General features: G+C 31.9%; 2 protein-coding genes across 2 annotated transcripts in view; both read right to left on the bottom strand.

The window, feature by feature from the left end:
- Nucleotides 1–11080, bottom strand: part of Myo10A (unconventional myosin 10A) — a 59900-nt gene extending 48820 nt beyond the window's left edge. Inside the window, exon 1 of the mRNA XM_090175114.1 lies at nt 10876–11080. The gene's annotated coding sequence lies outside the window, so the exon portion shown is untranslated. The remainder of the gene's footprint in view (nt 1–10875) is intronic.
- Nucleotides 11081–12951: 1871 nt separating this feature from the next.
- Nucleotides 12952–24056, bottom strand: LOC149961148 (uncharacterized). The gene is made up of 2 exons (XM_090175132.1): nt 23640–24056; nt 12952–16635 (listed from the first exon to the last, which is right to left on the bottom strand). Exon 2 carries the CDS (start codon nt 16539–16541, stop codon nt 13323–13325), a length of 3219 nt encoding a protein of 1072 aa, XP_090031258.1. The 5' UTR covers nt 16542–16635; nt 23640–24056; the 3' UTR covers nt 12952–13322.
- Nucleotides 24057–27791: the final 3735 nt, after the last annotated feature.

The raw sequence follows: 27791 nt of genomic DNA, 5'->3' as shown, positions 1-27791 counted from the left end.
GGTCATTACCAAGGCGAAAAACTGGCCACATTATCAGCACCCCCTCCAGACTCCCCCCTGCTTTTACACCGAAGTTATCTTACCCGATACTACTAAGAAAAGACTCGACGTAAAATTAACCTGTTCCCCCGTCTTGGGTTGTACTGTAAAGTTAGCGGATTCTTTCCAGAACAGGTAAAGTGACGTGGATACTTTAGAAATGGCGGCTTTAACAAAGGAGAGCGCCGCCTGGGGGTGTGTTCGCGAAATGAAAGATGGACTCAATATTATCTATCAGTCTACGTCCTCGATTCCTCCTCTTGACTACGGAGAAATAGAAATTTGACCTTCTTTCCGAGCTAAAATATTTCATTCTTAGCTTAGGCTCCCTTCTATAACGGAAGTTAAATATTTGAATTTTTCCAGGCACTCGTATGAAATTGACTCATTAAAATATTTTTTAAATTAAATTTTTTTTTAATTGCTTTAATTAAAGATCAAATCGAGTGTATTATTTTTAATTTTTATGTAGATCTTTGAAGGTCTTAAAATCGGGAAAAAAATTGTGTTTATAACAAGATAATTTATAATAATTTAATATTTTACGTATTTGACAAAAAAAATTCATATGGTTGCAATTAATGCAAATTAATATTAATAATTAACTACATGCAAATTAATATCAACAATAAAATACATGCAAATTAATATTAACAATAAACTACGTGCAAATTAATATTAACATTAAACCACGTGCAAATTAATATTAACATTAAACCGCGTGCAAATTAATATTAACATTAAACCGCGTGCAAATTAATATTAACAATAAACCACGTGCAAATTAATATTAACAATAAACCGCATGCAAATTAATATTAACATTAAACAGCGTGCAAATTAATATTAACAAATTGTAAAATTTCATAGTTTTGAACCTTCGTTTAGTGTCCTAAATACGCACTAGTTAAAAAGAGTTCAAATGGAATTTAAATTGTTATCAGATAATAATTCAAATGGAATTTAAATTGTTATCAGATAATAATTCAAATGGAATTTAAATTATTATCAGATAATAAATTACCCGCGAAATCACGTAACTTTAAGAAGTGAAGAATAATAAAATTGACGCCAGGAAATCATGCCTAGAAACGTTAAATAAGGGTCATGAGAAATTAGTCAAAACCTCAAGCATCCGTTAATACCGATAAAAGTATAATAGTAAAAATCCACCGTTATGTGGACACGACGGTAATATTTGGCCAGGGGCACTTTGTAAATATTTTATTTGTCTTGTATATTCCCAAATTATTTCGTACCTCTGAGGATTAACATTCCAAAATTCTGCGTAGGACTAAATGAAAACAAGTTTTTGAATTTAAGAGTTAGTAGAAAAACAAGAATCCTTTAATAACAGCAACGGAACGTTTTTCAGAAACTTTTAATGTTTCACGGCGTTTGAAAAAGTTAATATTTCACCTACATTTTTATCGTCATTTTTAGGAGCATAACTTGAAAAATGTTTTAATGATGTTGGCCCTCCGGTGGATATAAAATCGTGATTATTGGATAAAGAATTTTATCGTTTTTCGGATTGGGGGTATATTTCGCAGAGGCTAGTTTTTAGAACTGAAAAAATAACTTATTTGCTTTTTGAAAATTTTGAAAGTTATACGATAATAAAATTTAATTTGTTAGAAATTTAACTATTCACATTTATTTAAACTAAATGATTTAATAAGTTATAATTCTTAAAAATCTATAATATTAGGTATTAACTTAAGTTAATTCAAGTACTAAATTAATTATTAACGGAAGTTGCAGAATATTTAAGTGTAATAAAATGTATTTACTTAAACAAAATAAAGAAATAAGATATTACATTCCAAAATAAATTTATTAAAATTTAACTGTACTTCAGGCGAAAATAAATTTTAATCAACATAAGATATTTGTTTTTAGGAATTAAGATATGAAATTTTCTAAATAGAATTATAATAATGTAAGTTTAAGAAAACAACTTTAACATTTATATTTTATTATCCAATTATATAAAATAATTTTAATAATACATTAAATAATTTTAAACAACATTACCATTGCAATTAATAAATTTCTGGAATATAAAGTATAAGGTAAACTTCAGGAAAATAGACCCACCCGTAAAATTGCTTAAAAATTTGCAGAACAAAAATGATAAGCTAAACATCAGGCAATAGAACAACCCACCAAAGTGTTCAAAAAAAATTCGGAACCAAAATAATAAGCTAAACATCAGAAAATATCCCGACACGCCAAAGTGTTCGAAAATTTTTGAACAAAAATGATTATGTAAACCACAAAAAATAGTCCAACCCGCCAAAGTGTTCGAAAAAGTTTGGAACAAAAATGATTATGTAAACCACAAAAAATGGTCCAACCCGCCAAAGTGTTCGAAAAAGTTTGGGACAAAAATGATTATGTAAACCACAAAAAACAGTCCATATCGCCAAAGCGTTCCAAAAAATTCGGAACACAAATGATGAAGTAATCATCAGAAAATATCACAACCCGCCAAAGTGTTCGAATAATTTCGGAACAAATGATGAGACGGTAAACGTCAGAAAATAACCTCAAACATACAAAGACTACCGTTATATTTATATAACACCCTTCAGGGCCTAAAGAAATCCATCACGTAACAATAGCCACAATAAGTCGTGAAAATGAAAAAATAGACCCATCGGTACAATATAGCACTTCAAATATGATACAAGTAAATTCGAAGGGATAGAAAAAAGTAGTACGTTAAACGTGGAAATTACAGCGCAAAAAAATTTACTTTTTTCTAGGACATTTGAACACCGAAATAAACCCAAATAAAAAATTACACACCTCGAAATAAACTGGCTTCGAAACCAACATGAAATCAAGCAGAAACTTGAGAAACGAAATTGAGTTTAGAATGGAAAAGACTGTACCAGACTATCCGCCTTTAAAAGCAACTGTACAGCGAATAGTGTTTAAAAATGAAGAGACGTCATATCCTTTAACGAAAAATCGGTAAAATCGCCCGCGGGTGAAAGTTGGGACCAAATATAAAAAAATTGATAAAAATAAATTAGAAAAAAGCTCCTTCTAAGAACAAGTTCCTCTCAACTTGAACAGTTTTTTTTATCTTTAGTTTCGTATGTTTTCCATCGTTTTTAGATCTGTATGGTTTTAAAAGCTAGGATATTTTAATTGATTGTTAAATTACTATTTATATAAAAAAAATTTACATTTTGAGACCCTTAGAAGTTTGAATGCATTTAATTTACAAACAAGAATTTTACCCATAATTTAAAAATACATTCCATCGTAAAATTGATTAAAATGTAGATTTTAATATATTTACAATTCCTCAAATTGTTTAAAATTTAGATTTTAATATATTTACAATTCCTCAAATCGATTAAAATTTAGATTAATATATTTTCAACTCATCAAATTGATTAAAATTTAGATTTTAAAATATTTACAATTCCTCAAATTGATTAAAATTTAGATTTTAATATATTTTCAACTCATAAAATTGATTAAAATTTAGATTAATATATTTTCAATTCCTCAAATTGATTAAAATTTAGATTTTTAGTATATTTACAATTCCTCAAATTGATAAAAATTAAAATATTAATATATTTTCATATTATCGAAGATTTAAATTAAAATCTTAATATATTTTCAATTTCTCAAATTGACGAAAATTTAGATTTTAATGTTTTCAATTTCTCAAATTGACAAAAATTTAAATTTTAATGTTTTCAAAATTTAGATTTTTATGTTTTCAATTTCTCAAATTGACGAAAATTTAGATTTTAATGTTTTCAAAATTTAGATTTTAATGTTTTCAATTTCTCAAATTGACGAAAATTTAGATTTTAATGTTTTCAATTTCTCAAATTGACGAAAATTTAGATTTTAATGTTTTCAATTTCTCAAATTGACGAAAATTTAGATTTTAATGTTTTCAATTTCTCAAATTGACGAAAATTTAGATTTTAATGTTTTCAATTTCTCAAATTGACGAAAATTTTTAATTCATTATATTTCAATTTCTCAAATTAACGAAAATTTTGATTTTAATGTTTTCAATTTCTCAAATTGACGAAAATTTTGATTTTATTATATTTCAATTTCTCAAATTAACGAAACTTTGATTTTATTATATTTCAATTTCTCAAATTAACGAAACTTTGATTTTATTATATTTCAATTTCTCAAATTGATGAAATTTTAGATTTTAATTTATTTTAAATTTCTCCTAAATTAACGATACCGCTCGGATTCGAATCTATCATCCAATTCCAACTACAACCATGGCTTCCCTAGTTAAAATTCCTTTTCAAAAATATTTTAAATTATAATTAATATTAACATAATAAAAAAATAATTCCAATATTTCTATTGTAGTTATTTAACGACTACGGAATTTCGTTCCCAATTGTTTAAATTAACATCTAAGTTTTAGATGCGACCTCCAGTAGTACGAATGTGAACTTTCACCATAGAATAAAGAAATTCCAATAAGTTTTTCGAAACAAATAAATATAAATTTAGAGAGGAAAAAACCAACCAAGAATGGTAAGAAATTTACCCATTTAAAATCACTTTCTAAGTTAGGTATATCAACGACATTTGGTGAATTACGGGTCCCTTTTTCAATTAAAATCCGTTCTACGTACAATTCCCACCAAAAAAAACAAGACATTTAACCAGTCTTCGGAAATGAATCAGAGCGCGACAAGGAAAGCGTTATAGCCAATAGAGAACTGTATCAAGTTACTCAGACGAATTAACGAGAAAAAAAGCGTGAAAAAATCTGGAACTTAGACGATGAAGAATACACCGTGGAATTTAAAGAGTAAATTTGTATCTTTAAAAAAAACGAATCGAAGGATACACTTGTCAAAAACAAATTTAGTGGGAAAAAACCCGAGAAAAGACGAGCTATATCTAGGACAATTGCGGCGTAAATTTTAAGGTATTAATTTATCGTCTACGCCTGTTTTAATAACAGGAGCTTCACAAATAAATTCGACACGCTGTTTTTTCAATTTCTATATATTGGGGATATCTAACGTCAATTTTACGGTTATGAAAGATGGGCACAGTAGAAGTGTCGATTTCCCGAGATTTTTACTGATTGCCAAAGATTTTAATCATTTCTAAAGATTTCTTTCTATTCCCAGTGATTTTTCGATTTCTAAAATAATCTTGATTCTTAAGATTTCGATTAAAGATTTCAAAAATTTCTTTAAATTTCCAGTGATTTTTTATTTCGAAAATAATCTTGATTTTTAAGATTTCGATTAAGATTTCCAAAATTTCTTTAAATTCCCATGATTTTTTATTTCGAAAATAATCTTGATTTTTAAGATTTCGATTAAAGATTTCAAAAATTTCTTTAAATTTCCAGTGATTTTTTATTTCGAAAATAATCTTGATTTTTAAGATTTCGATTAAAGATTTCCAAAATTTCTTTAAATTCCCATGATTTTTTATTTCGAAAATAATCTTGATTTTTAAGATTTCGATTAAAGATTTCCAAAATTTCTTTAAATTCCCAGTGATTTTTTATTTCGAAAATAATCTTGATTTTTAAGATTTCGATTAAAGATTTCCAAAATTTCTTTAAATTCCCATGATTTTTTATTTCGAAAATAATCTTGATTTTTAAGATTTCGATTAAAGATTTCCAAAATTTCTTTAAATTCCCAGTGATTTTTTATTTCGAAAATAATCTTGATTTTTAAGATTTAGATTAAAGATTTCCAAAATTTCTTTAAATTCCCAGTGATTTTTTATTTCGAAAATAATCTTGATTTTTAAGATTTCGATTAAAGATTTCCAAAATTTCTTTCTATTCCCAGTGATTTTTCGATTTCTAAAATAATCTTGATTCTTAAGATTTCGATTAAAGATTTCCAAAATTTCTTTAAATTCCCAGTGATTTTTTATTTCGAAAATAATCATGATTTTTAAGATTTCGATTAAAGATTTCCAAAATTTCTTTAAATTCCCAGTGATTTTTTATTTCGAAAATAATCTTGATTTTTAAGATTTCGATTAAAGATTTCCAAAATTTCTTTATTTTCGAAATAAAAAATCACTGGGAATTTAAAGAAATTTTGGAAATCTTTAATCGAAATCTTAAAAATCAAGATTATTTTCGAAATAAAAAATCACTGGGAATTTAATCTTGATTTTTAAGATTTGGATTAAAAATTTCCCAAATTTCTTTAAATTCCCAGTGATTTTTTATTTCGAAAATAATCTTGATTTTTAAGATTTCGATTAAAGATTTCCAAAATTTCTTTAAATTCCCATGATTTTTTATTTCGAAAATAATCTTGATTTTTACGATTTCGATTAAAGATTTCCAAAATTTCTTTAAATTCCCAGTTATTTTTTATTTCGAAAATAATCTTGATTTTTTAAGATTAAGATTAAAGATTTCCAAAATTTCTAAAGATTTATTTATTCCCAGTGATTTTATGATTTCGAAAATATTCCCAGTGATTTTATGATTTCGAAAATAATCTTGATTTTTAAAATTTTGATTGAAGATTTAAAAATTTCTTTCCATTCTCATTGATTTGAGGATTTCGAAAATAATTATTTTATTTTTAAAATTTCCATTACACATTTTTTTCTGATTTTTTTTTAATTTCTAAGAATATTTTCTATTATTTTTTAAATATTTTGCAAAATTTAATTGATTTTTGGTGTTAAGAAATTGAATAATCGATTATCTTCTATATGTACACCAAGAATATTGTCACCACCAGGGGATTCTAATAAAGTTTTCATTAATTCGTTGCGTTTGGTTTAAAAATAATGAAACCTCTAGTATTTCCATCTAGTGGATTCCAATATTATCCGCTCCTTCATATGGCTTTAGATATTTTTGGCCCTACTTTCAATGTTAATGGTTCCTTTGTGGAGATAATCCTTAAAATTGTTGGGGTTTTCCGTACAAAATGCAATTGCAAATTATTGTGTTCTGTTTTGCAATGGCCAATGTTCTTTAGGCCTGACATCAAGGGCAACCTTTCTTTGAATCTCTTTCCATTCAAGCACTATGACTAATCCCAAATTCCCAATGACATTTAAACGAATATACACCGAAATAGACTATGTTTTCATGGAGGTAGGAAATACGGATTTCCTCAATCCGTATTTCTAAATCCGTGCTACACTGAATGAAAACGCTCGTATTTGAGAAAATACGTATTTTCTGAAATACGGGAAACGCACCTGTATTTCCTTGGTAAATTCGGATTTTCTACGAATGAAAACGCACGAACACGTGTTTGACACACTGGGGGTTTATTTAGTTGGAAATGTAGTAACTAATAAGTAGTGCTCGGACTTTGTTTTTTTTTATTCGCGAATAAATACTTTTAGCCTTAATTTATATAGTAATATTTTAAGATGAAATAGCTGAATAAACGAAAGTGGATACACCTAAAACTTAATAAAAACAATTATTTATTTGAATAAGTTGAATGAGTAGTAGATTAACGAAATCGTTGGTTACATAAGAAGTTTATTTCTTCACAAAAATGACGAAAAAAAATATCGCAATTTATGAAAATGAATAAATAATTCTGAGCACTACTAAAAAGTTGTGGTTTCACATGTTTTAACCTAGGTTTTAACGACACTTTTTTAAAATAAAAAATAAATGTAAGCGTAAATATAAAGATATAAACAATACATTTAATTGTTGACGTGATTAAATTAGTAAATTTTGCAAATAGGTTTTTTGTAATCGTACGCGAACAATTCAATTTTTACATTTTTAATTTTTATATAAAATAACCGAAGAAGCCGCGGAAGAGGGGGTGGTAACCTGGTAAATTCCCAGTGACGTAAACTACAGATAAGAACTCTAAAGTAGGATTGGGCTCATTTGAAGAAGTTAGTGGAACCGAATTCTGAATATAGCTTAATTTTAGTAATGGCCAACGAAACAATTCTTCTCCTTCTTAGGATTGAATTTGTTGCTCGTTGACATATTAATTTTCCTAAGCTAATAAATTGGGAAATTAAAGCTAAAGCGGTTTTTAGCATTAAACTGGCATCCATTTGCTTGGAGTTTACACTAATCACGCGTTACTGCAAAATGAAACGACCGGCCAGCTGCCCTTATCCGAAGGAAGTCGAGAGAGTAGTCAGAACATTCCAAGTGTAGAGGTTTCTGGGGGGTTTAAACCCGATTGAAAGTCGAGAGTGGACTTCCATGAAAACGTCCAAATACGAGTTTCTTAAAAAGCTCCCCGCTGAGAACAAAATCGGGATTTAATCAAATCCGCATTTCCTACCTCCATGAAAACATAGTCATAGAGAGGTTGATTTTTACAAATACCGCATACAAAGTAGGTTACACCGACATATACGAAGCTTTCAATATTTACAAAAGAGAGGTTAAGTGTCCGACATTATAAACGGGAACGTTTAGGCTTTTACAATGTTTAAGTTAGAAATCGGCGGAACAAATAAATTAACCGGCAAAATTTTTATTAATCATAAAAATTTTGGTTAACTGTTTATTTATGAACATTTTATACGAATAAACAACGATTTAACATGCAAAAATAATGTTTTATTTTTTGATATTTTTTGGATAATTGTCGGTTATGAATAAAATAAATAATGTTATTATTTCCTATTCCAGTTTAAGTCAACCTTTCGTCTTGACAATGCTGTTAAAGAATTCAGAATTCCAAATTTATTGTGAACCAACAAATTTGACATTTCGGTCACCAGGTTAAAAATAAACTTAGGTTGATAGGCGCTAGTTAAGTTAAAAACCAGTCGTTTCTACTCCCTTTAACCTTCAAAATAGCATTTTTAATAATTTTTAAATATTTTGATATCTCATAGGCAAACAACATCAAAATTGTTACGTTAAAAACACGCCGTAGTTAGTGTTAACAGACGTTTATGGGTTTGGTTTCAATTACCATTAAATTCTTTAATAACCAAATGTTTAAAAAATATTTGTTATTTATTATCTTGAAAGTAAACAATTCCAAAATCGTTATGTTAAAACAAAATTGATTTTTCGATTTAGTTTAATCTCTCCAATATCAAAATGTTTAAAATGTTAAGTGGTGGTATAATTCCATAATCATCCAAAAAATATAAGCAAGGTGATGAGGTCATTGTAGGGGTGCAACTGAAGGTACCATTTTGTTGGCAGTGGGTGTGGGGTCGATTAATGAATGAATGAATGGAGAAAGCGGAATAGGGTCACCATATTCTTAAGCGCCCATTTTGTCTTCACCGACCTCGCCAAAAACTTGTATTTTCTTTATCAGCGTTGTATCATTAGAAAGCGAGCCTTTACACCTTGCCAATAACAATGCTCTATTCAAATCGATTTTCTCGGTCAGTGACGTCATACTCACGTGGTCACTGGAATTTCTAACGTACAGTCATTAATTTCAAAATTTTAAAGGGCTAGTTATAATTTTTATGTAGTCAATTTAAAATTTTTTAGATTATGATTTTCGGAAATTTTATTTACTTCTATACATTAACATGGTGATATATTTTAACATATTTGAGATTGATTAATTCGTGTTTCCCTAAATCCAATGACATTAAATATTTTACACAGTGGCGTAACCAGGAGTTTGGTTCCGAAGGGTTATAAAATTTACATTATTCTTTGTTTCGGGGGAAAGCACTGTTCTGACTGACTTGAATTTACATATTCTCTACAAATCATTTTAAAATAATTAAACGGACATTTTAACAATTGCTAAAATAAAATAAAATAAAATTTACTGTATTTGATACTATTATGATATTTATTAATATGTTGTGACCCTGGGATTATCTACGAATCGTTTTAAATTAACTATTAACTATACCGAATTTCTCTTCGAAACAAGTATGGCTATCTTCAGTAGTAACGGCTCTCTTGGGGGCCCGGAATTTTTTACTGGGGCCCAGGCCCGCTGTCGGTGGCCCTGCTGATAGTACTACGATAATTGGTAATATTTTTTGAAACAAAGTTACGAATTTCACTGCGAATAATTTTAAATTGACTATTAAACGTATAATTTAAAAAAAATGCTAAATTAAAATTAATTTAATTTTTCTGTATTTGATATTACGATAATTGGTAATAGGTTTTGACATAGGGATAAAGTTACGAATTTCGCTAAGAATAATTTAATATTTAAACGTACATTTTTAACAAATTCTAAATAAAAATTAAGTTAAACCTGCTGTATTTGATAGGATTACGATATTTGGTAATATCTTTTGAATTTCGCAAGGAATAATTTTAAATTAATTATTAAACGTACGTTTCTAGCAAATTCTAAATTAAAATTAAGTTAAATTTTAATTTTTTTATAATACTACGACATTTAGTAAATCTATACAGAAAAACTCTGCTTTCATTCATTCTTTAAAAAAACTACGAAACTGGGGCTTAAAAAAAACCTAAATATTACCCCCTACTGCACGATGTGTGAAACCACTACAATGAGGGGGTTACAAGGGGTTACGCCCCCTTGTTATCATTTCTCCCGTAAATCCCCATACCAAAGCAAATAACATCGCATCTAAACCCATACGTTTATATAACTAGTTAAATTTAAATAAAAAACTACCAATTAAATTTGAAAAAAAAAATACATTTAAAATGAGCTCGCTTCAAAACCAATTACGATTTTAAAAAACGCGTAATTAAAATGACGCCTTTAAAATGTCCATTTAAAAAAAAAAAGGAGTTTCTTAAGCCTTGGCTGTAAGCACCCCAGTCCGGGACCAGTCGTCAGTAAATGTAAACGTATATATCTAAGTCTCTTCCCCCCGAATGGTATCAAAATATCGTTAAATATTACATACCTTATACAAATGAAAATATTCCAAAATAAGCCGGTACACAAATAAACACACAAATCCCAAGTTCTCGTCAAATTTGTGACAATCCAAAAGCGCGTCGTAAGTAAGCCGATGCACTACAACATTTCTGATACGCGTCGAAAAAGTGCAGCGATACCTTCTACAGGTGGGCCAACCGCCTTTGAGCTACTTTCGAAGAAAATATTCCGAGACGCCACGCACAACGCCAAAAATCTCGCTGTGGACGGGGGAAGGTAAAACTTCGGTTTTAAGCGCCCCCTCGTGCCCCTTTAAAAATAATTTAGCCGCCACCCGGCTAAGATATATCCCTTAGCTTAGCGACCTCTGGTTTCGAACTACCTCAACATTTTACTGAGAAATTTCGAGCAAGACATAATTTTCGGGATATTTCCTTCCACCCTCCTCGAGAACCAGAGTTGCACCCCCTTAAGAGCATTCCCCCCCTTATTTTTAAAAGAGGTACAGGCTGGTCCTCCCCATCCCTTTACCTGTTACGATTCACTACCTGTTTTCGACGCTAAGGGGTGTCCGTTTTCTAGAGGGGCGAAATAACTTTGAGTTCATGGATATTTAGCAGTATGAGTCATGGTTGAAAAGTAACGTTTGTTTGCAATTAACGTATCAACGTAGAAGTTAATTAAAATACGTTACCTGTACGAAGCTTTCCTTTCGCTTCACGCTTACGGTGATTTTTGTGAAAAGTGTTTACGAGGGGCACCCAATTTTTTTTTGGTCTTAACCCCTATGTATTGATTCGCTTCAGCCCTACACGTCTCAGGGTTACAATCCTTATTATTCTTTTAATTCTTTTTTTCCCCACTAAAAACTACCAGTATAACTTTTAACGTTTTCGTTTTCACCACGACACAAATATTTGTGGAATGTTTCGAATTAATTTACCAAGGTAAAATATTTTGGTGAGGGCTATTGTGTTTGAATGATTTCTAAATATTTCGTATTGAGTGTAACTGTCAATTTGCTAAATTTTTTAAGGGTGAGGGGGGGGGGGGGTAGATTGAAATATTGGAATGATTTGGGCGTTTGGAAGTTTACAAAGTTTGAATTTCACGCGATATCGGGATTGTTTTAGTTACGAGACCAATGGCGCCATCTCTTACTAAAATACGACGTTAATAAATGTTTTAATAATACAGTTTTATAATTATTATTTTAAATATATTTACATCTTAAAAGTGGGTATCTTGGTAATCGTAATTTTTGACGTTTGAATTTCGCACGATATCAGGATTGTTTTAGTTACGAGACCAATGGCGCCATCTCTTACTAAAATACGACATTAATAAAGGTTTTAGTAATACAATTTTATAATTATTATTTTAAATATATTTACGACTTAAAAGTGCGTATCTTGGTAATCGTGATCGTAATTTTTGACGTTTGAATTTCGCGCGATATCGGGATTGTTTTAGTTACGAGACCAATGGCTCCATCTCTTACTAAAATATGACCTTAAAAATGTTTAACAATACAAATTTAATCATTATTTTAAAGATATTCATAACTTGCAAGTTGTAATATTGAACAATTTTTTATAAAGCGATAATAGTAGAAACTTAAATTTAAAGAATTAAAATACACCGATACCTTAATGCTGTCGCCATCTATTATCAGAGAACTAAAATATTAAAGGAATAACTTTATCCTCAAGGAAGAGCTGTCGCCATCTATTATTTACCGGTGGAGCTTCAGTATAACCGTAGCTTATGGTTTTCCTTCCATAGTCTGTCTTTTTAAAAGGCTTAGAAGTATAGGCTATTTTCAAACAAGATTAAATGGTTATATTTTTCTTAGAAATGAGGTTACTATATAGCTTAATTATTTCAATATAAATATTAAATTACTTAAAATAATTCAACTAATTAGCTAAAATTGATGGAAGCTTTAAAATATAAAACCAGTTCCAGCAAGGCTAGACGGTTTAAGCTAACCTAACCCTCAAAACCTTTTAAGGCGAACTTGTGTATATTGTGCAAAATACATTCGAGTTTTCGAGGGACGGATAGATTCAAAGTTTGGAAAAAAAATATAGCAAACAAATTAAAAACTGAAATTATTATTTTATTTTATCTGTATGTAAAAAAACTTTATACAAAAAGGTTGAACGGAGTATTCTTTGTTTTTTTTTTATAATTTATACAATTTTTTTTATACATTCGACTAGTAAATAAAAATAAACATTTTGGTAACTGACAGAAAAAAACGGTTAAAAACACTGTAAATATAAATTTGCAGTACAACGAAATTGTTTCTCATTTTTTGGCTTAAATTTTAGTGGCATGAAATTATAAATGTCCACATCGTTATAGTAGGGAAAATAAAACTTTGGTTAAGTAGGCGACGGTAAATTTGTGGCCAAATAGTTCAGTCCGTTGGCACTAGATGGTGCTTATGGAAACGGCGAGCGGCATTCAATAAAGCGTTTCCATGCCGTCTTGCAACTGCTGGAAGGAAGATACTGGCAGATGCGACGCTACCGGCCTGTGATTGGCGGACACGTGTACCGTTACCGGCCTCTGATTGGCCGGAGCTTCTTGAGGAGGCGGAGTCTTAATTTCGCTGGTTAGCGAACTGGTCGACGTCACCGTATTGGTTCTTTGCATGACGCTTGACGGGAAGGTGGAGTTGGAGTTGAGACTAGACGTACGGTAAGCTCGTCTTTTGGTCAAGGCTTGCATTCGTTCGCCCAAGTGTTTTTTGACCTTGCGGTTGCAGCTGAACGCGACGAAGATAAACAGTCCCTGAAGAGTGTTGAGGAAGACGAAGACGTACCAGATCGCCTCAACATTAAGGTACCCCGCCACCAGCCCCATGATCCACGTGAGGCCCATCATGACGGCCAACCTCAAGTAGAGTTTGAAATTCCGTCTGGAGGTTGTCGTGCAACTGTAATTTTTGTTGGTACTTCTGGTAGTGGTGAGGACCATATTAGCGCTGGAGATAAACATGACTATGTTGAGAAGCATTATGACGATTAAGGGCGCCGCGAAGAACACCAGCAAAGATTCCCTTTGGGCGAACCAGCAAGATCTGACCCCGAACTGTGGTCGATATTCTTCGGCCACTCCCGGTATAGTGTCAACTACTATAACGGAGATTAAAGCCACCATAGGTAATCCCCAAGAATAAACAGAGTATCCTAAGAACCTCTTCCATTGCCGACCGTTGGATACTCTTAATTCTTTCGTAGCCAGTCGCAGTGTCCTCCACACATCGAAGGACATGGCACTCATCCAGAAGAAAGATGCCAAGAAGAAAAAGTACGAGCCGCCGGCCACCGTAAGACAGGTATTTTTCGAAATGGTACTGAACTGTCCGGTGATGAAGGCACTGTACGCCAGTAACAGAGACAAGGAGAGGGCCGCCAAGTTATTGGTCGATAAGTTTCTCATGTCGGGTAGCAGCAAATAGACTATCAGGTGCAGAAAGAGGCAGATGATAGAGATACCCAATCCGACGAAGGTGATGTAACCCATGGCTGGACTGAATTTGGACACCACTGCCCCCGCGGTCACGTTGGCGAAGAAAGCGCATACCAAAGCGTGGTCCTCCTGCACCAAGAAATTTCGCTTATCGTATGTCTTGGCGAACGCCGGTACGTACAATGTCCCGTTAGGAAATAGAACGTATTCACTGGGTTCCAGTCCGATTTTGCTGCAGTTGATGAATTCTTCGGAGTAGTCGTACTGGACGTTACTTTCGGCCACGTATTGCCTACTATCTTCGTAGTCCAAGTTCTGCGGAGGTTCCTCTAATTTGACAGGCGTCGAATTGTTGTCCAAGTCAGAGTTGAAGTTTACATTAGACGACGGAGTGGTCGAAGTGAGTCGTACCACTTGCAAGATATCGTTATTTCCGCGAGATTCGTCGTACGACACGGTACTTTTCTCCACCAAGACGCCGACACTAGTATGACTCGTAGATTCGGAATCTGGCGTTACTGGTTCGGTAAGGCGTCTGATTTCCAACGTGGATTGAGTGGTAGCTTCGACGAACACCGTGTTTATGGAGCTAGACTCGAAATTTGGAAGATGCGTAATGTCTGACGTGTACGGATAGTTGGGTGTAGATGGAGATTCTGACGTTGTTGACGCGTTACTTTCTTGTACTGGATCCTCTAAGTCAATAATTAAGGTAGAACTATCGGGGCTGGATGTGGTAACTGGTACTGTGTTTATGGTCGGTGGCGTCTGACTCGTGTTCGATGATAACTGAATCAAAGCTACTTCGATATTCGAATCTGTGGAATTGAGTACGTCTGGTTCTGGTACGGTTGTATTTGAAGCCTCGGTATTGTTTCCTAGCGAGGTTGTTTGGGTAGTTGGTATCGATTCGTTTGTAGGTAGCGTAGACAACGCGGTACTTGATTTGAATTCGGTGTCGAAAACCGAATCATTAATCAGCGATTTATCTTTCAGACCGGAATCAGAGAGGGGTTGGTCGTTGATGGGGAACTTCACTTTATAGCTGTTCTTCAGAGGACTTGTCTGGATGGGAACGCATTTGTTGTTCTTGACCACCAACCAAGGGAATCCGCAGAGAATCTTCTTGCATCTTTTGTGAAAAGGATCGTAGATTTGTCCTTCGAGACATTGACTGTTGGTGCCTACAGAACCACCGCTCGAGCCGTGGAAGTCCAGAAGTACCGAGAAGGCTTCATTGTTGAAAGTGCGGGCTTGAAACCCGGCTTTGCCCTTGGGCGCCGTGCACGTTAGCTTTCGAGAATCCTCAAAATTGCAGAGGGCGCAGTGCGCGTTACGATAACCGTTAGTGCTTCCTCGTACGTAAATCGCACCCTGATAAGCCTTGCATTTCTTCTCCACGATGGGATCGCTCCAGTTGTAATGACAATTACCAATCAGTCCAGGTCGGCAGGGATGAACCCGTTCCTCGAGACCACGAGGAACCATGGGGTATATCGTCGAATCGTAGAAATAAGGCAGTTTATCGTCGCCGAATAACCACAAACCCCACCGTTCAGTTTCGGGGTTGTAGGTCAGATTATTTCTGATAACGTCGGCGGTAACGTTACCGCGAGACGCGTTGTAAGATTTCAAATTGGTGAACTCGACCAAGGGTTGCCAAAGCACGATGGAACTGGCGTTTTCGGAGTTGCATTCGGCGCAGTAGTAGTTCTTGTAGCTGGTCCCGGAAACCCTATTTGTAGCCGGCATGATGGACAAAGGATCCGATAAATCATCGCTGTCCGCCTGGCATTTGCTCACAGTCTCGACGGGTCCGGTCCAGTGAGGAGGACAAGTTTCCTTGATGTAAATGTAGCCCACGTTCATGTAACTAAGACAGGAGAACTTCCGTTTGGGCATGAGATTCAAAAAAGGCGGTTTCCGGATGTGGGCGTCGATGCAACAGTTGTCGTAAACGGTGCAGGCATTGTCGCAACCGCACGTCTGGTCCCTGATGTCGTCGATGCGTCGTCCGCGCGTCATGCACGTGTCTTTGGGATGACACGAGGCGTTCAATCGACGCAACTCTTCGTAGCTGAGACCGCTGTTGTACGTCCTTCGAACCGTGGGCGCCTCGTCCGTCGGGTAGACGAAATCTTGGGAAAGGACCACGTTCGTACATAGATGGACCGACCAAAGGATGGTCATTACTTTGAAAAGAGCCATTTTCTTGGCGACGATTTGACCTTTCGACGAAATCGCGGTTTTTACGGATCTCTTTGAAAGCGGTTTGCTTCTGAGAGTTCGATTGTGCGATCACCTGGAAAAAAGAGGAAATTCAGTTTGGTACCTTCCTTAATATTTTAAAACATTCCAACAGGAAAACTTCGCTACCCTCTTATTTAAAAAGATCAGCGGCAGTGTCTCGGGTAATAATCAGGAAAGTTAGCCACGCGTAGCGATTCTCACCAAAAACCCTTAATTAAGTTATTCCGCATTTCATTTAGGAGAATGTAGGTGACGCTAATTACCGTATATTTTTGTGAACATTTATACAACGGAATTTGGAAAAAATGTTTAGATTAATTTATTTTTATGTTAGAAGTATTATGAAACAACGAACTAATTTTATTTTTCAGGGCATAAAGGGGGAATTCGAATGGTTCTTTCTAAACATAGATGAATTCTTGGTTAAATAATTTCCTTAGAGATAATCTTTTTATAATTTCATATTATTTCAAGCGTTATTTCTAAGCATTAATTAATTCTTGGTTAATAAATTCCTTAAAGATAATCTTTTCATATAATTTTATAATATTGTAAGCGTTCTTACTAAGCATAAATTAATTCTTGGTTAAAGAAATTATATTAAAGGTAACCTTTTTATATAATTTTAAGCGTTCTGCATAAATAAATTCTTGGTTAAATAAATTACATTAAATAAAATAACAGTACCAACTCGTTCGGCGACCAAATCAAAAATATTAATGAGAATCTAACGAGCTTCGAAATAGTTATGACATAAGTCACGGAATAGAATTAGGAATTATTAATGGACTTTACTCTGTAATTAAGAATTAAACTCTTATAGGGAAAAGAAAGGGAAGACTTTTATGTTAAAACAAACCAGTTTGATAATTCTTCAATTAGAATTTTAATTATGGCCTGGACCCTCTCGAAATTTCTCCCGCGCTCTTGAAAAAGTTGAATGTCGTTAAATTATGGACAATTTTAAGGCCAAGGATGTAACAGCGTTATATGAACTCCCTAGGAAACAGTTAACAGCCTAGTAATTGAAGTTTCTATTAAAATATAAGAAGAGAACTTGAATACATTTAATGGCGAGTTTCAGAAATAGAAAAGGTGAAATAATAAACCAACTTCCTTATCAATTACCATATCGATGTCAATCAAATTTATAAATCACAAATTATTTATAAAATTATTTATAATGCAAGATTAATTTTCTGAAATTTTACTCTTACTATTACAAATATTAATACTAAAATGAATGATAAATACTACCAAGATAAATTATTTATATATCTTGATATTAAAATTAATATTCGTTAAATATTAAAATAAATTACAAATAATACCAAGATAAATTATTTATATATCTTGATATTAAAATTAATATTCGTTAAATATTAAAATAAATTACAAATAATACCAAGATAAATTATTTATATATCTTGATATTAAAATTAATATTCGTTAAATATTAAAATAAATTACAAATAATACCATGACTAATTATAAATCTTAACACCAAGATTTCAATGAACTATAATTCCAAGATAAATTAATTATAAATCTTAACATTAATATTATTAATGTTTCTTAATACTAATTAGAAGTTGTAATACTAAGACTAAAATAAAAATATTAAATAATCTGATTAAAATGAATTATTATCAAGGTAATTTGATTATAATTCTTAACGACATTAAAATTATTAAATGTATTTATTTATACAAATATTAATTAGAAGATTTAATACTCAGATTAAAATGAATTATAAATATTAATATCATTAAAATTTACAATTAATTTATCTTATTATTAATTCATTTTAATCAATATTATTTAATTTTTAATTTATTTTAAGTCTTAGTATTAAAACTTCTATTATTTGAAATAATTTTAATATTTAATTAATATTAATATATATAAATTATCTTGAAATTATTTGTAATTAATTTTATTCAATATTAATATTAAGATTTATAAATAATTTATCGCGGTATTTTTAATATTAATTGGGAGATTTAATACTCAGATTAAAATTAAATATAAATAAAACTTAAGATTAATAAAATTTGAATTTTTTTGATTGAGTATTAAATTCGAAATAGTACAATAAGCGATTCCAACGCACGGAAATTTTAAATTAAGTGTTTTGGAAAATTTACTTTAACCTCGACCCCGGCTTTGTGTAATAATATTTACGATTTCATATGTCAAATAAATAACTCTTTAAAACGAATTACGTGCTGATTACGGGGAAAATTTTGTCATCTTACTTCAAGCATGAAAATAGCCACACAATAAGAAGTGGGGAGTGGAAAATTTTGAAAATTGACATTTCCTTTGCACGTTGGCCGTATACAAAAATATATATTTTTGTAACGTCGGCCTTCTAAATAAGAAATAAGCGTTGGAATGGGACCGTGAAATTGAGAACAAATAGCGCGGGCGGGATTGGAAAAGGGGGGTACAGTTTTCGAAGCGAATCTAAGTACATCTAAATAAATTCCTTCCGAAGTCTAAATACATGCTAAATAGACTATTAAACCGATCTTGAACTTGGAACGAAAACACCGTCAATCTGATTTCACCCATAATTTGATAACTCGGCAATTAAAGTTTAGCTACACGCTTGAAATGACTTTGGACTAGAGCAGATTCTTAGATCGATTGATACTTTTTTTAAGTTTTATATTAACCTTCATATTTTTCGAAAATAAATAATTTAAATATAATTATATTATAACAGTAAAAAGAGCATATAAATTATATAATAAAAGTAAAGAGCATTTAAATATTATATTATATTATAACAGTTAAGAGCATTTAAAATATTACCAAATTATAAAAGTAAAAAGAGCATATAAATTATATTATAACAGTAAAAGGACAATTAAAATATTACCAAATTATAACAGTACAAAGAGCATATAAATTATATTATAACAGTAAAAAGAGCATTTAAATATGGCCATTATAACAGCAGAAGCGTATTTCAAAATATTGAAATTATGACCGCAGAAGCGCATTTCAAAATATTGCCATTATAACAGCAAAAGCGCATTTTAAAATATTGCCATTATAACAGCAAAAGCGCATTTTAAAATATTGCCATTATGACAGCAGAAGCGCATTTTAAAATATTGCCATTATGACAGCAGAAGCGCATTTCAAAATATTGCCATTATAACAGCAGAAGCGCATTTTAAAATATTGCCATTATGACAGCAGAAGCGCATTTCAAAATATTGCCATTATAACAGCAGAAGCGCATTTTAAAATATTGCCATTATGACAGCAGAAGCGCATTTCAAAATATTGCCATTATAACAGCAGAAGCGCATTTTAAAATATTGCCATTATGACAGCAGAAGCGCATTTCAAAATATTGCCATTATAACAGCAGAAGCGCATTTTAAAATATTGCCATTATGACAGCAGAAGCGCATTTCAAAATATTGCCATTATAACAGCAGAAGCGCATTTTAAAATATTGCCATTATGACAGCAGAAGCGCATTTTAAAATATTGCCATTATGACAGCAGAAGCGCATTTCAAAATATTGCCATTATAACAGCAGAAGCGCATTTCAAAATATTGAAATTATGACCGCAGAAGCGCATTTCAAAATATTGCCATTATAACAGCAAAAGCGCATTTTAAAATATTGCCATTATGACAGCAAAAGCGCATTTTAAAATATTGCCATTATGACAGCAGAAGAGCATTTAAAATATTACCAAATTATAAAAGTAAAAAGAGCATATAAATTATATTATAACAGTAAAAGGACAATTAAAATATTACCAAATTATAACAGTACAAAGAGCATATAAATTATATTATAACAGTAAAAAGAGCATTTAAATATGGCCATTATAACAGCAGAAGCGTATTTCAAAATATTGAAATTATGACCGCAGAAGCGCATTTCAAAATATTGCCATTATAACAGCAAAAGCGCATTTTAAAATATTGCCATTATAACAGCAAAAGCGCATTTTAAAATATTGCCATTATGACAGCAGAAGCGCATTTTAAAATATTGCCATTATGACAGCAGAAGCGCATTTCAAAATATTGCCATTATAACAGCAGAAGCGCATTTTAAAATATTGCCATTATGACAGCAGAAGCGCATTTCAAAATATTGCCATTATGACAGCAGAAGCGCATTTCAAAATATTGCCATTATAACAGCAGAAGCGCATTTTAAAATATTGCCATTATGACAGCAGAAGCGCATTTCAAAATATTGCCATTATAACAGCAGAAGCGCATTTTAAAATATTGCCATTATGACAGCAGAAGCGCATTTCAAAATATTGCCATTATAACAGCAGAAGCGCATTTTAAAATATTGCCATTATGACAGCAGAAGCGCATTTCAAAATATTGCCATTATAACAGCAGAAGCGCATTTTAAAATATTGCCATTATGACAGCAGAAGCGCATTTTAAAATATTGCCATTATGACAGCAGAAGCGCATTTCAAAATATTGCCATTATAACAGCAGAAGCGCATTTCAAAATATTGCCATTATAACAGCAGAAGCGCATTTCAAAATATTGAAATTATGACCGCAGAAGCGCATTTCAAAATATTGCCATTATAACAGCAAAAGCGCATTTTAAAATATTGCCATTATGACAGCAAAAGCGCATTTTAAAATATTGCCATTATGACAGCAGAAGCGCATTTCAAAATATTGCCATTATGACAGCAGAAGCGCATTTTAAAATATTGCCATTAAAACAGCAAAAGCGCATTTTAAAATATTGCCATTATAACAGTAGAAATATACTTAAATATTACCATGCTAACAGCAGAATTACGTTGAAAAATATTGCCATCAAAACAGATTTTTATTCAAAATTACGTAATCACTGGAATATTATATTAAAACCAGAAATAAAACTTAAAATTATGACAAGAACAGAAGTAATTTTATTTCTTCCGATAAAATTTATTTCAAATTCACGCATGAATGATAACATTAATTAAATGAGGAAATAATGCATGTGATATATTTTATTTCGTTAACAATTAATAGGAAACAATCTCAAAATGTATTTATTATTTAAGATACTCAATTTCGAACAATCTTTTCAAAATTAAAATGACTACCGTTTCCTGTACGACAAAATTATTAATTTTACCGAAGGATAATCAGTTCGTCATGTTCCTAACATTAGTTTGTAATTAATACAAAGAATTACCCAGTTTCGCGGAACTGAAAATTATATAGGGCCAATAAATATGTTCATAAATTCACGCGGATAATGTTTTCTTCCGGATGAAAAAAACGAAACGTGTTGAAGCGAATTACTCCCACAATTAAACAATTTCTTGCCAATAATTTGGAGGTTATTTTTGGCCTAAATTGGTTCAAAGACGAGCGCGGAAGCAAATAAGAAATTCCTTATTGCGACACCTACGACAAAAAATGGGTCTCCTTATACACCGAAATTTTTAACGGTGAATCATAGTTTGAATAAAGCAGGTTATTGGCCCTCCCAGAGTGGGTGTGATCTACCTTTTCTGGAAATTTTATTAGCCCAATTTGAAACCCAGTTTTTACATTGAAATTGCATCTGTTTTTTGAGTAGAGAAATTATTTTTATATAAGCTATTAATAGACATTTTCCAAATGTTTGTAGATTGTATTTTTAAAATCTGCAGTTTCTTTTAAGTAATAAATGAACTATTTTCAGGTAAGTATTAAATTTTAATATTAAGTTATTTTTGAGATTATCCGAGCGATAGTACGATTTATAAGGACCTAAAAAGATATAAGAAATGAAGTATAAATTTTATTCCTTTAATATGCCCCAAAAATATTCAGATAAATATGCAAATTTTCAAGTTAAGTTTTTTACTTGCATTACTTTACACTAGTTTCTATTAAAGTCCCCTTAAAATATTTCAATATTTTTTTAAATTTCATGGTAGAATACAGGTGTCAGCGGTAGTAATAGTTAGTGTAGGGAGCTGTTGGCTCGATCTCGTGGCATGCAGGGCTTGCCACCACCCTCCTACGCATTGTAACCCGGCCACCTGAATTAAGGGCTTCAAAAGTCGCATGATGACTTAGGCCTAAGGTGGTGCCTTGGGTATTAGCCTAGCTGATTATTATTATTATTATTATTAATTAAAATGGTTTTAATGAAACTGATGACTCTCCTCATTACTCATCGGAGTTCGTGATGTAGTATTTCAATGACGAAATAGGTAACCAACTAGCAATGGAAATACTTGGGTTATTTCTTTAACACGGGTCATTGAGTTTTCACTATGAACTCTGAAGATATGACTCAGCTGCAAATCTAGGAATAACCCAAACGTTAAAGCTATATTCAACTTTCAAGATAATTGTAGATTTACAATGCGGGCGGTTAAGAAATAATTTGACATACGTAAATGTATTAATTTTTATTTTTGTTATTAATTATTTAAAATACTAGGTTAAAATATTTATTAATTAAAATTTTAGTTTATATTACCAATGCATGTAAATGAAAAAAAAAATGCAAAATGTCGATAAAAATAAAAATTAGGTTTAAATCGAATATCAGTTTTTTAAATCTTAAATCAACAGTCCTGCTTTAAAATTATTCATACCAAAATCATTAACCGTTAAAATATAGTTGGTATTTTAATTAAAAATATGTATAATAAGTTATTAAATTATATTGTTAAAAGCTAGATAAAAATACGGTACACAAAAATCGCATTTTACGATTTTTAAAAAAAATAAAACAAATTATAATACGTAAAAAATTTACCCACTAAAAATTTAACTACCCAAATATAAAAATTATGACAATTAAAAAACTGGAGGGATTAACTTGAAATCATTTAAATATAACGTTAAATGCTATAATTATCACGTGTTGAATCGAAATAAATTATCTGACCTTTCAAAACCAAATTAATAAAATTTAAAACCGAATATTTTGAATACCACCACAAGACACTACAAGTTCTTACCTTGGATTAAAAAAGTTTTTAATCCAAGTTCTTACAATAATTAAAGCAGCGAAATTTACAACTCAGGAATCAAATAAAAACTAACCTGAAAAAGCGTTTGATTTTCCAACGTAGCAGTTTCTTATCCATTGATAGAAAAATATCGATTTTTTCGCGTTCACAAAATTGAATTTATAATCCAACAAGATCCGTAAAAGTGAAACTGATAACAATAGGCAACAACTTTCTAACGGCACTGTTCCGCTCACGAAATGAACGAGAATTGACAATCAAATTTCGTGGTAAAAACCGTGTGCGCTCGCCGAAATTTTCACAGCCACTATTGAAAACTTGGATTCGCCCTCCCTCTGGGAACGTATTGCCGCAAAAAATCAAGTTCTTAACTTCCCAACAAGATTGTACTACTTTTCCTCAATAGATAAAAATGACGTTACTCATCGGACGGCGCGTACAACTTACTCGGGTACGGTACAGTCTGTTTCTATTTTATTCATAACGGTTGGTTAAGATACCACGACGAAAAATATACTAATACAGCGCCCTCTGCAATTTCCACCCCCTCTTTTAACACTGCCAAAAATACGAAATCAAGGATACTCGTACGTCATGCTATTTAGAACCAATCAGAAAGCGGTCGGACCGGTTTGGGGCACTGACTCGATGGGGGGTTGTTTTCAAGATGATTTACCAAATTTTTTTAGCGGGTTTCTGGCTAGCCTCTTAAACGCCCCTCCCCTGGTCTATTTAGATTCCCGTGTGGGGCATTCCAAATTCGAGGGTGGGTAGAAATTTAACACGCATCGGGTATTTCCAGCATGTGTGTTTTATTTTATTTTTACGTAATTTTTTACGTTGGTGAAATTATCTAAAATAGGCCATTTCAAATATTAAAGATAAAGAAATATAAATATTAGCGATCGCCTTAACAATACGAGAATGAATATTTTAAGATTACGGTAGAATTTAAATATTTATTTTTAGACACGTATCCGGATTCAAGAATAATAAAAAGGTAGATTTAAATTTAATTTGCAAATCTGTATTTGGTCCTTTCTCGTTTAATATATCTCAGTGAGCCGCAGGGAATTCTAATATTAAAATATCATTTTTTCTTATAATAGAGATAGAGTTCAGCGAGTGCAGTTATCTCTTAAAAATAATATGTTGAATTTTCGTGGAATGACAAGAGTTTGATTATGAGCTAAATAAAATCACGAGTAACTTAATAATGATAAGTATGACAAGTAGCCAAAATTATCACCGAAGTGATTTTCATAGTTATTTGAGCAAGACAAAATATAATTCTACCAAGGAAGATAATATTCTACTCAGTAAACTACTAGTGAATCGAAATGGGAGCTGATTGAGACTGTCGGTGTCGATAAACGATTCGGCAGGAAAATTAGCTTTAAAATAAATAAGAAGTTTCATACTTATTAGTATTATCATAAGTGTATAATATTATTACATAAGTGTGACACTTCGTATTCTACACATGCAAAAGTTTCACTGAGAGCTCTTCGCAACACAGACTGCATTATGGGCTTCGTTGGAGTTTTGCGTCCGCTTGCTAACGCGTCACACGTAGCCTTTGACAGCGCCTCGCTAGGGGGAGATTTTCTTCATGTTATGACGTCACTCCGTTACTAGCTTTCAGTTAAATATTCCCCAAAGTGACAAACGTATTATGTTACTTACGATTATGTTAATTAGTTGACCAATTTCGTCTGATAACCTATACATCTGAACTTATGCTTAGTGGAAAAGACTTAATAAATACTATTTAAATAAGATTTGATAAAAATCAAGATTTTCAAAATTTGTCATATTTATATATGATGTTACTTATGGTAAATCGAAGGTCATTTACACTTAATTCAAGAGATTTGTCTGTGTTGGTTTCACGTACAGTGTAGTCGATGCCGCCGTTTAAATTTCAAAGATATATAGTTCGACGCTACATTTGCCGGCTTCGGTATCTCAATATAAAATCTGAGCCCAAGAAGTTAATACTTTTCCCTTTAAGTGGTTTTGTCGAGTTTCGCCCTAAAATCTACTTCTTTAAATTAGGATCGACTTGGTTGAATACTATATTTTTAGTTAGTACTTATCATTTCTGAACTACTTTCTGTTGCATTAAGAAATTTAACTCTGAGGGAATTGTGTGTACTTAAATGTCCGTAACATTTTGTTTTATCTTAGTTCGAAAATAATAAAAACATTTTTTTTAAAAGCATTTCAGCCGTTTGAAAGTCCTTTTGGAAAACAATTTATAATCGAAAACAAATAATTAAAAATTACCCCTCTCGGACAAAAACCTAAAAAATTAAAAATTAAAAACACTCGTATTGTTCGTGAGTAGATAATATTTAACAGCGGATGCGCTCACAATTTACTTCTATTATATCTAGAATACTAAAGCCAAGTTCACACTTACCCCTAAACTCGCTTTAGATAACTAGTTTTCAAAACTAGCGTCAGAAATAGCTTCGTGTTGGTTCGGGAAGCAACTCGTCCAAGTCGGTTCGCTTAGAATCGCTTTCAAAACGACAAGGCGGGGAAGTAAAATTGCTCGTATTTTCCAAAATAATGGGAATAAAATTCTAAAAAAGTCAAATAATAATACTGTACGTATAGTAAACATGATTAAATAATTATTTTGCGATACATTTTAGTATTTTAAAAATTCTGGTCATAATTTGAAATGACGTTAAGCCTTGGCTATAAGCGAACCGGGGTGACGCGTTTTCACACGTGTGAACCAAGAATTATCGTTTGCGGTCAAAACTGGCATTCAGACCGACCTAAACTGGGTTTTAAACTCTAGTGTGACCGTGGCTTAATAGTAGTGCCTACCTGGATATATCACTCTAGCGTTTCGCGTGCATTTGCTAAGTGTTTGTTACGGGTTCTGGCTTGTAGAAGGCTACGTGTTACGGGAGTTTCGGAAATTATCCGTTAACTTGGCCGAAGCGGCGCTGCTGTCGCAAAAGCCATTTGCTGGTCAGGTTTTTCCCAGGTAGGAACTGGGTTTAAAGCTCTAGTGTGACCGTGGCTTAAGTCGAGAATGTATCTGCAAGTCTGCAACTACAGCCTTTGTTTCCATGATTCCCGGTAGATAATCCCCGCCTACAGAGAGTGAGTGTCTTCCCCCTTCCCTTTAGAAAGGGGGAAAGATTACCCGAGGAAAGGCGGTGAGGCGTGGTTTTCTTCCTGGGGATCACAGGGCGATCAGGGAGCTGACTACATATTCTCGGTTTTCACAAATCCATTCTAGGTTCTATTATTAAAAAAAAATGGATATGCACTCCAACACGCGAGCAATAACAAGGCAGTTTTGAACGGAACCACGGGTTAGTTCCCCTGAATAGAGGTAGTATCTAATTTAAATTTCTACAAAACATATTTTTACCACCAAAAAAATAACATAAATATTATAAATTGTTTATTTCGGTAATAACAAACCGAAGGTCGACAACTGAATCTGTAAACATTTAAAACTTTCCATCTTTAGGGAAATAAATTAAAATTTTTATAATTTTACTAGTACTATAATAAATCGTTTTCATTCATTGTAATATTTCAATGTCGGAAATTTCAAAACATTACTTTTCTTTAAACAATTGAGGTGTTTAAAGAATTACCAAGAAGCTATTGTTTCCCCGAGTGTAATTTGGTCAAATGATTCAATTAATTTCCCTCCACCCGAAAAATAAAAATCTTTAAGCTTATCTTTTTTTGCATAAAAAAATAACGCCAACCACAATAAAATATTAATTTCCAATTATAAACATCCTTCTTGCCAAAACGGGCGTGTTTTGACGCGTCTGAAGTTGAGAATATTGAGGGCAAGAGAAATTATTTTAGCCGTTGGGTCGGCTTTAAGAGATGTCCGATATGCTTTGCTGCCAGAGTTAAAAAAAATGGAAACATTCTTAGACCCCATTGTCAAGCAGCCCTCAGGGGGGACATCAACTATTTTTCCAAAGTGGGGCGCATAATTTAAGCAAAAATGTATAATGGCGAAGGAATGTACGTTTCTTTTTGTTACTGTTAATAAGAATAGGAAATTTCACGCTTTTTTCATCCTAAACTTTAAAATAAAAACCAAATGAGGTTTTGATTTAGGTTTCAGATTTTAGAATTCTTTTTGAATATTTCATTTTGTAGTGAATAATTTAATGATGAAGGCGAATAATTGAAGTAACCTAATTTCAAAATGATTTCAATAAA

Source organism: Leiobunum rupestre, chromosome 1 (assembly GCF_980474605.1).
Source record: "Leiobunum rupestre chromosome 1, qqLeiRupe1.1.hap1, whole genome shotgun sequence".
Taxonomy (NCBI): domain Eukaryota; kingdom Metazoa; phylum Arthropoda; class Arachnida; order Opiliones; family Sclerosomatidae; genus Leiobunum; species Leiobunum rupestre.
This window is presented reverse-complemented; position numbering and strand designations above follow the sequence as displayed.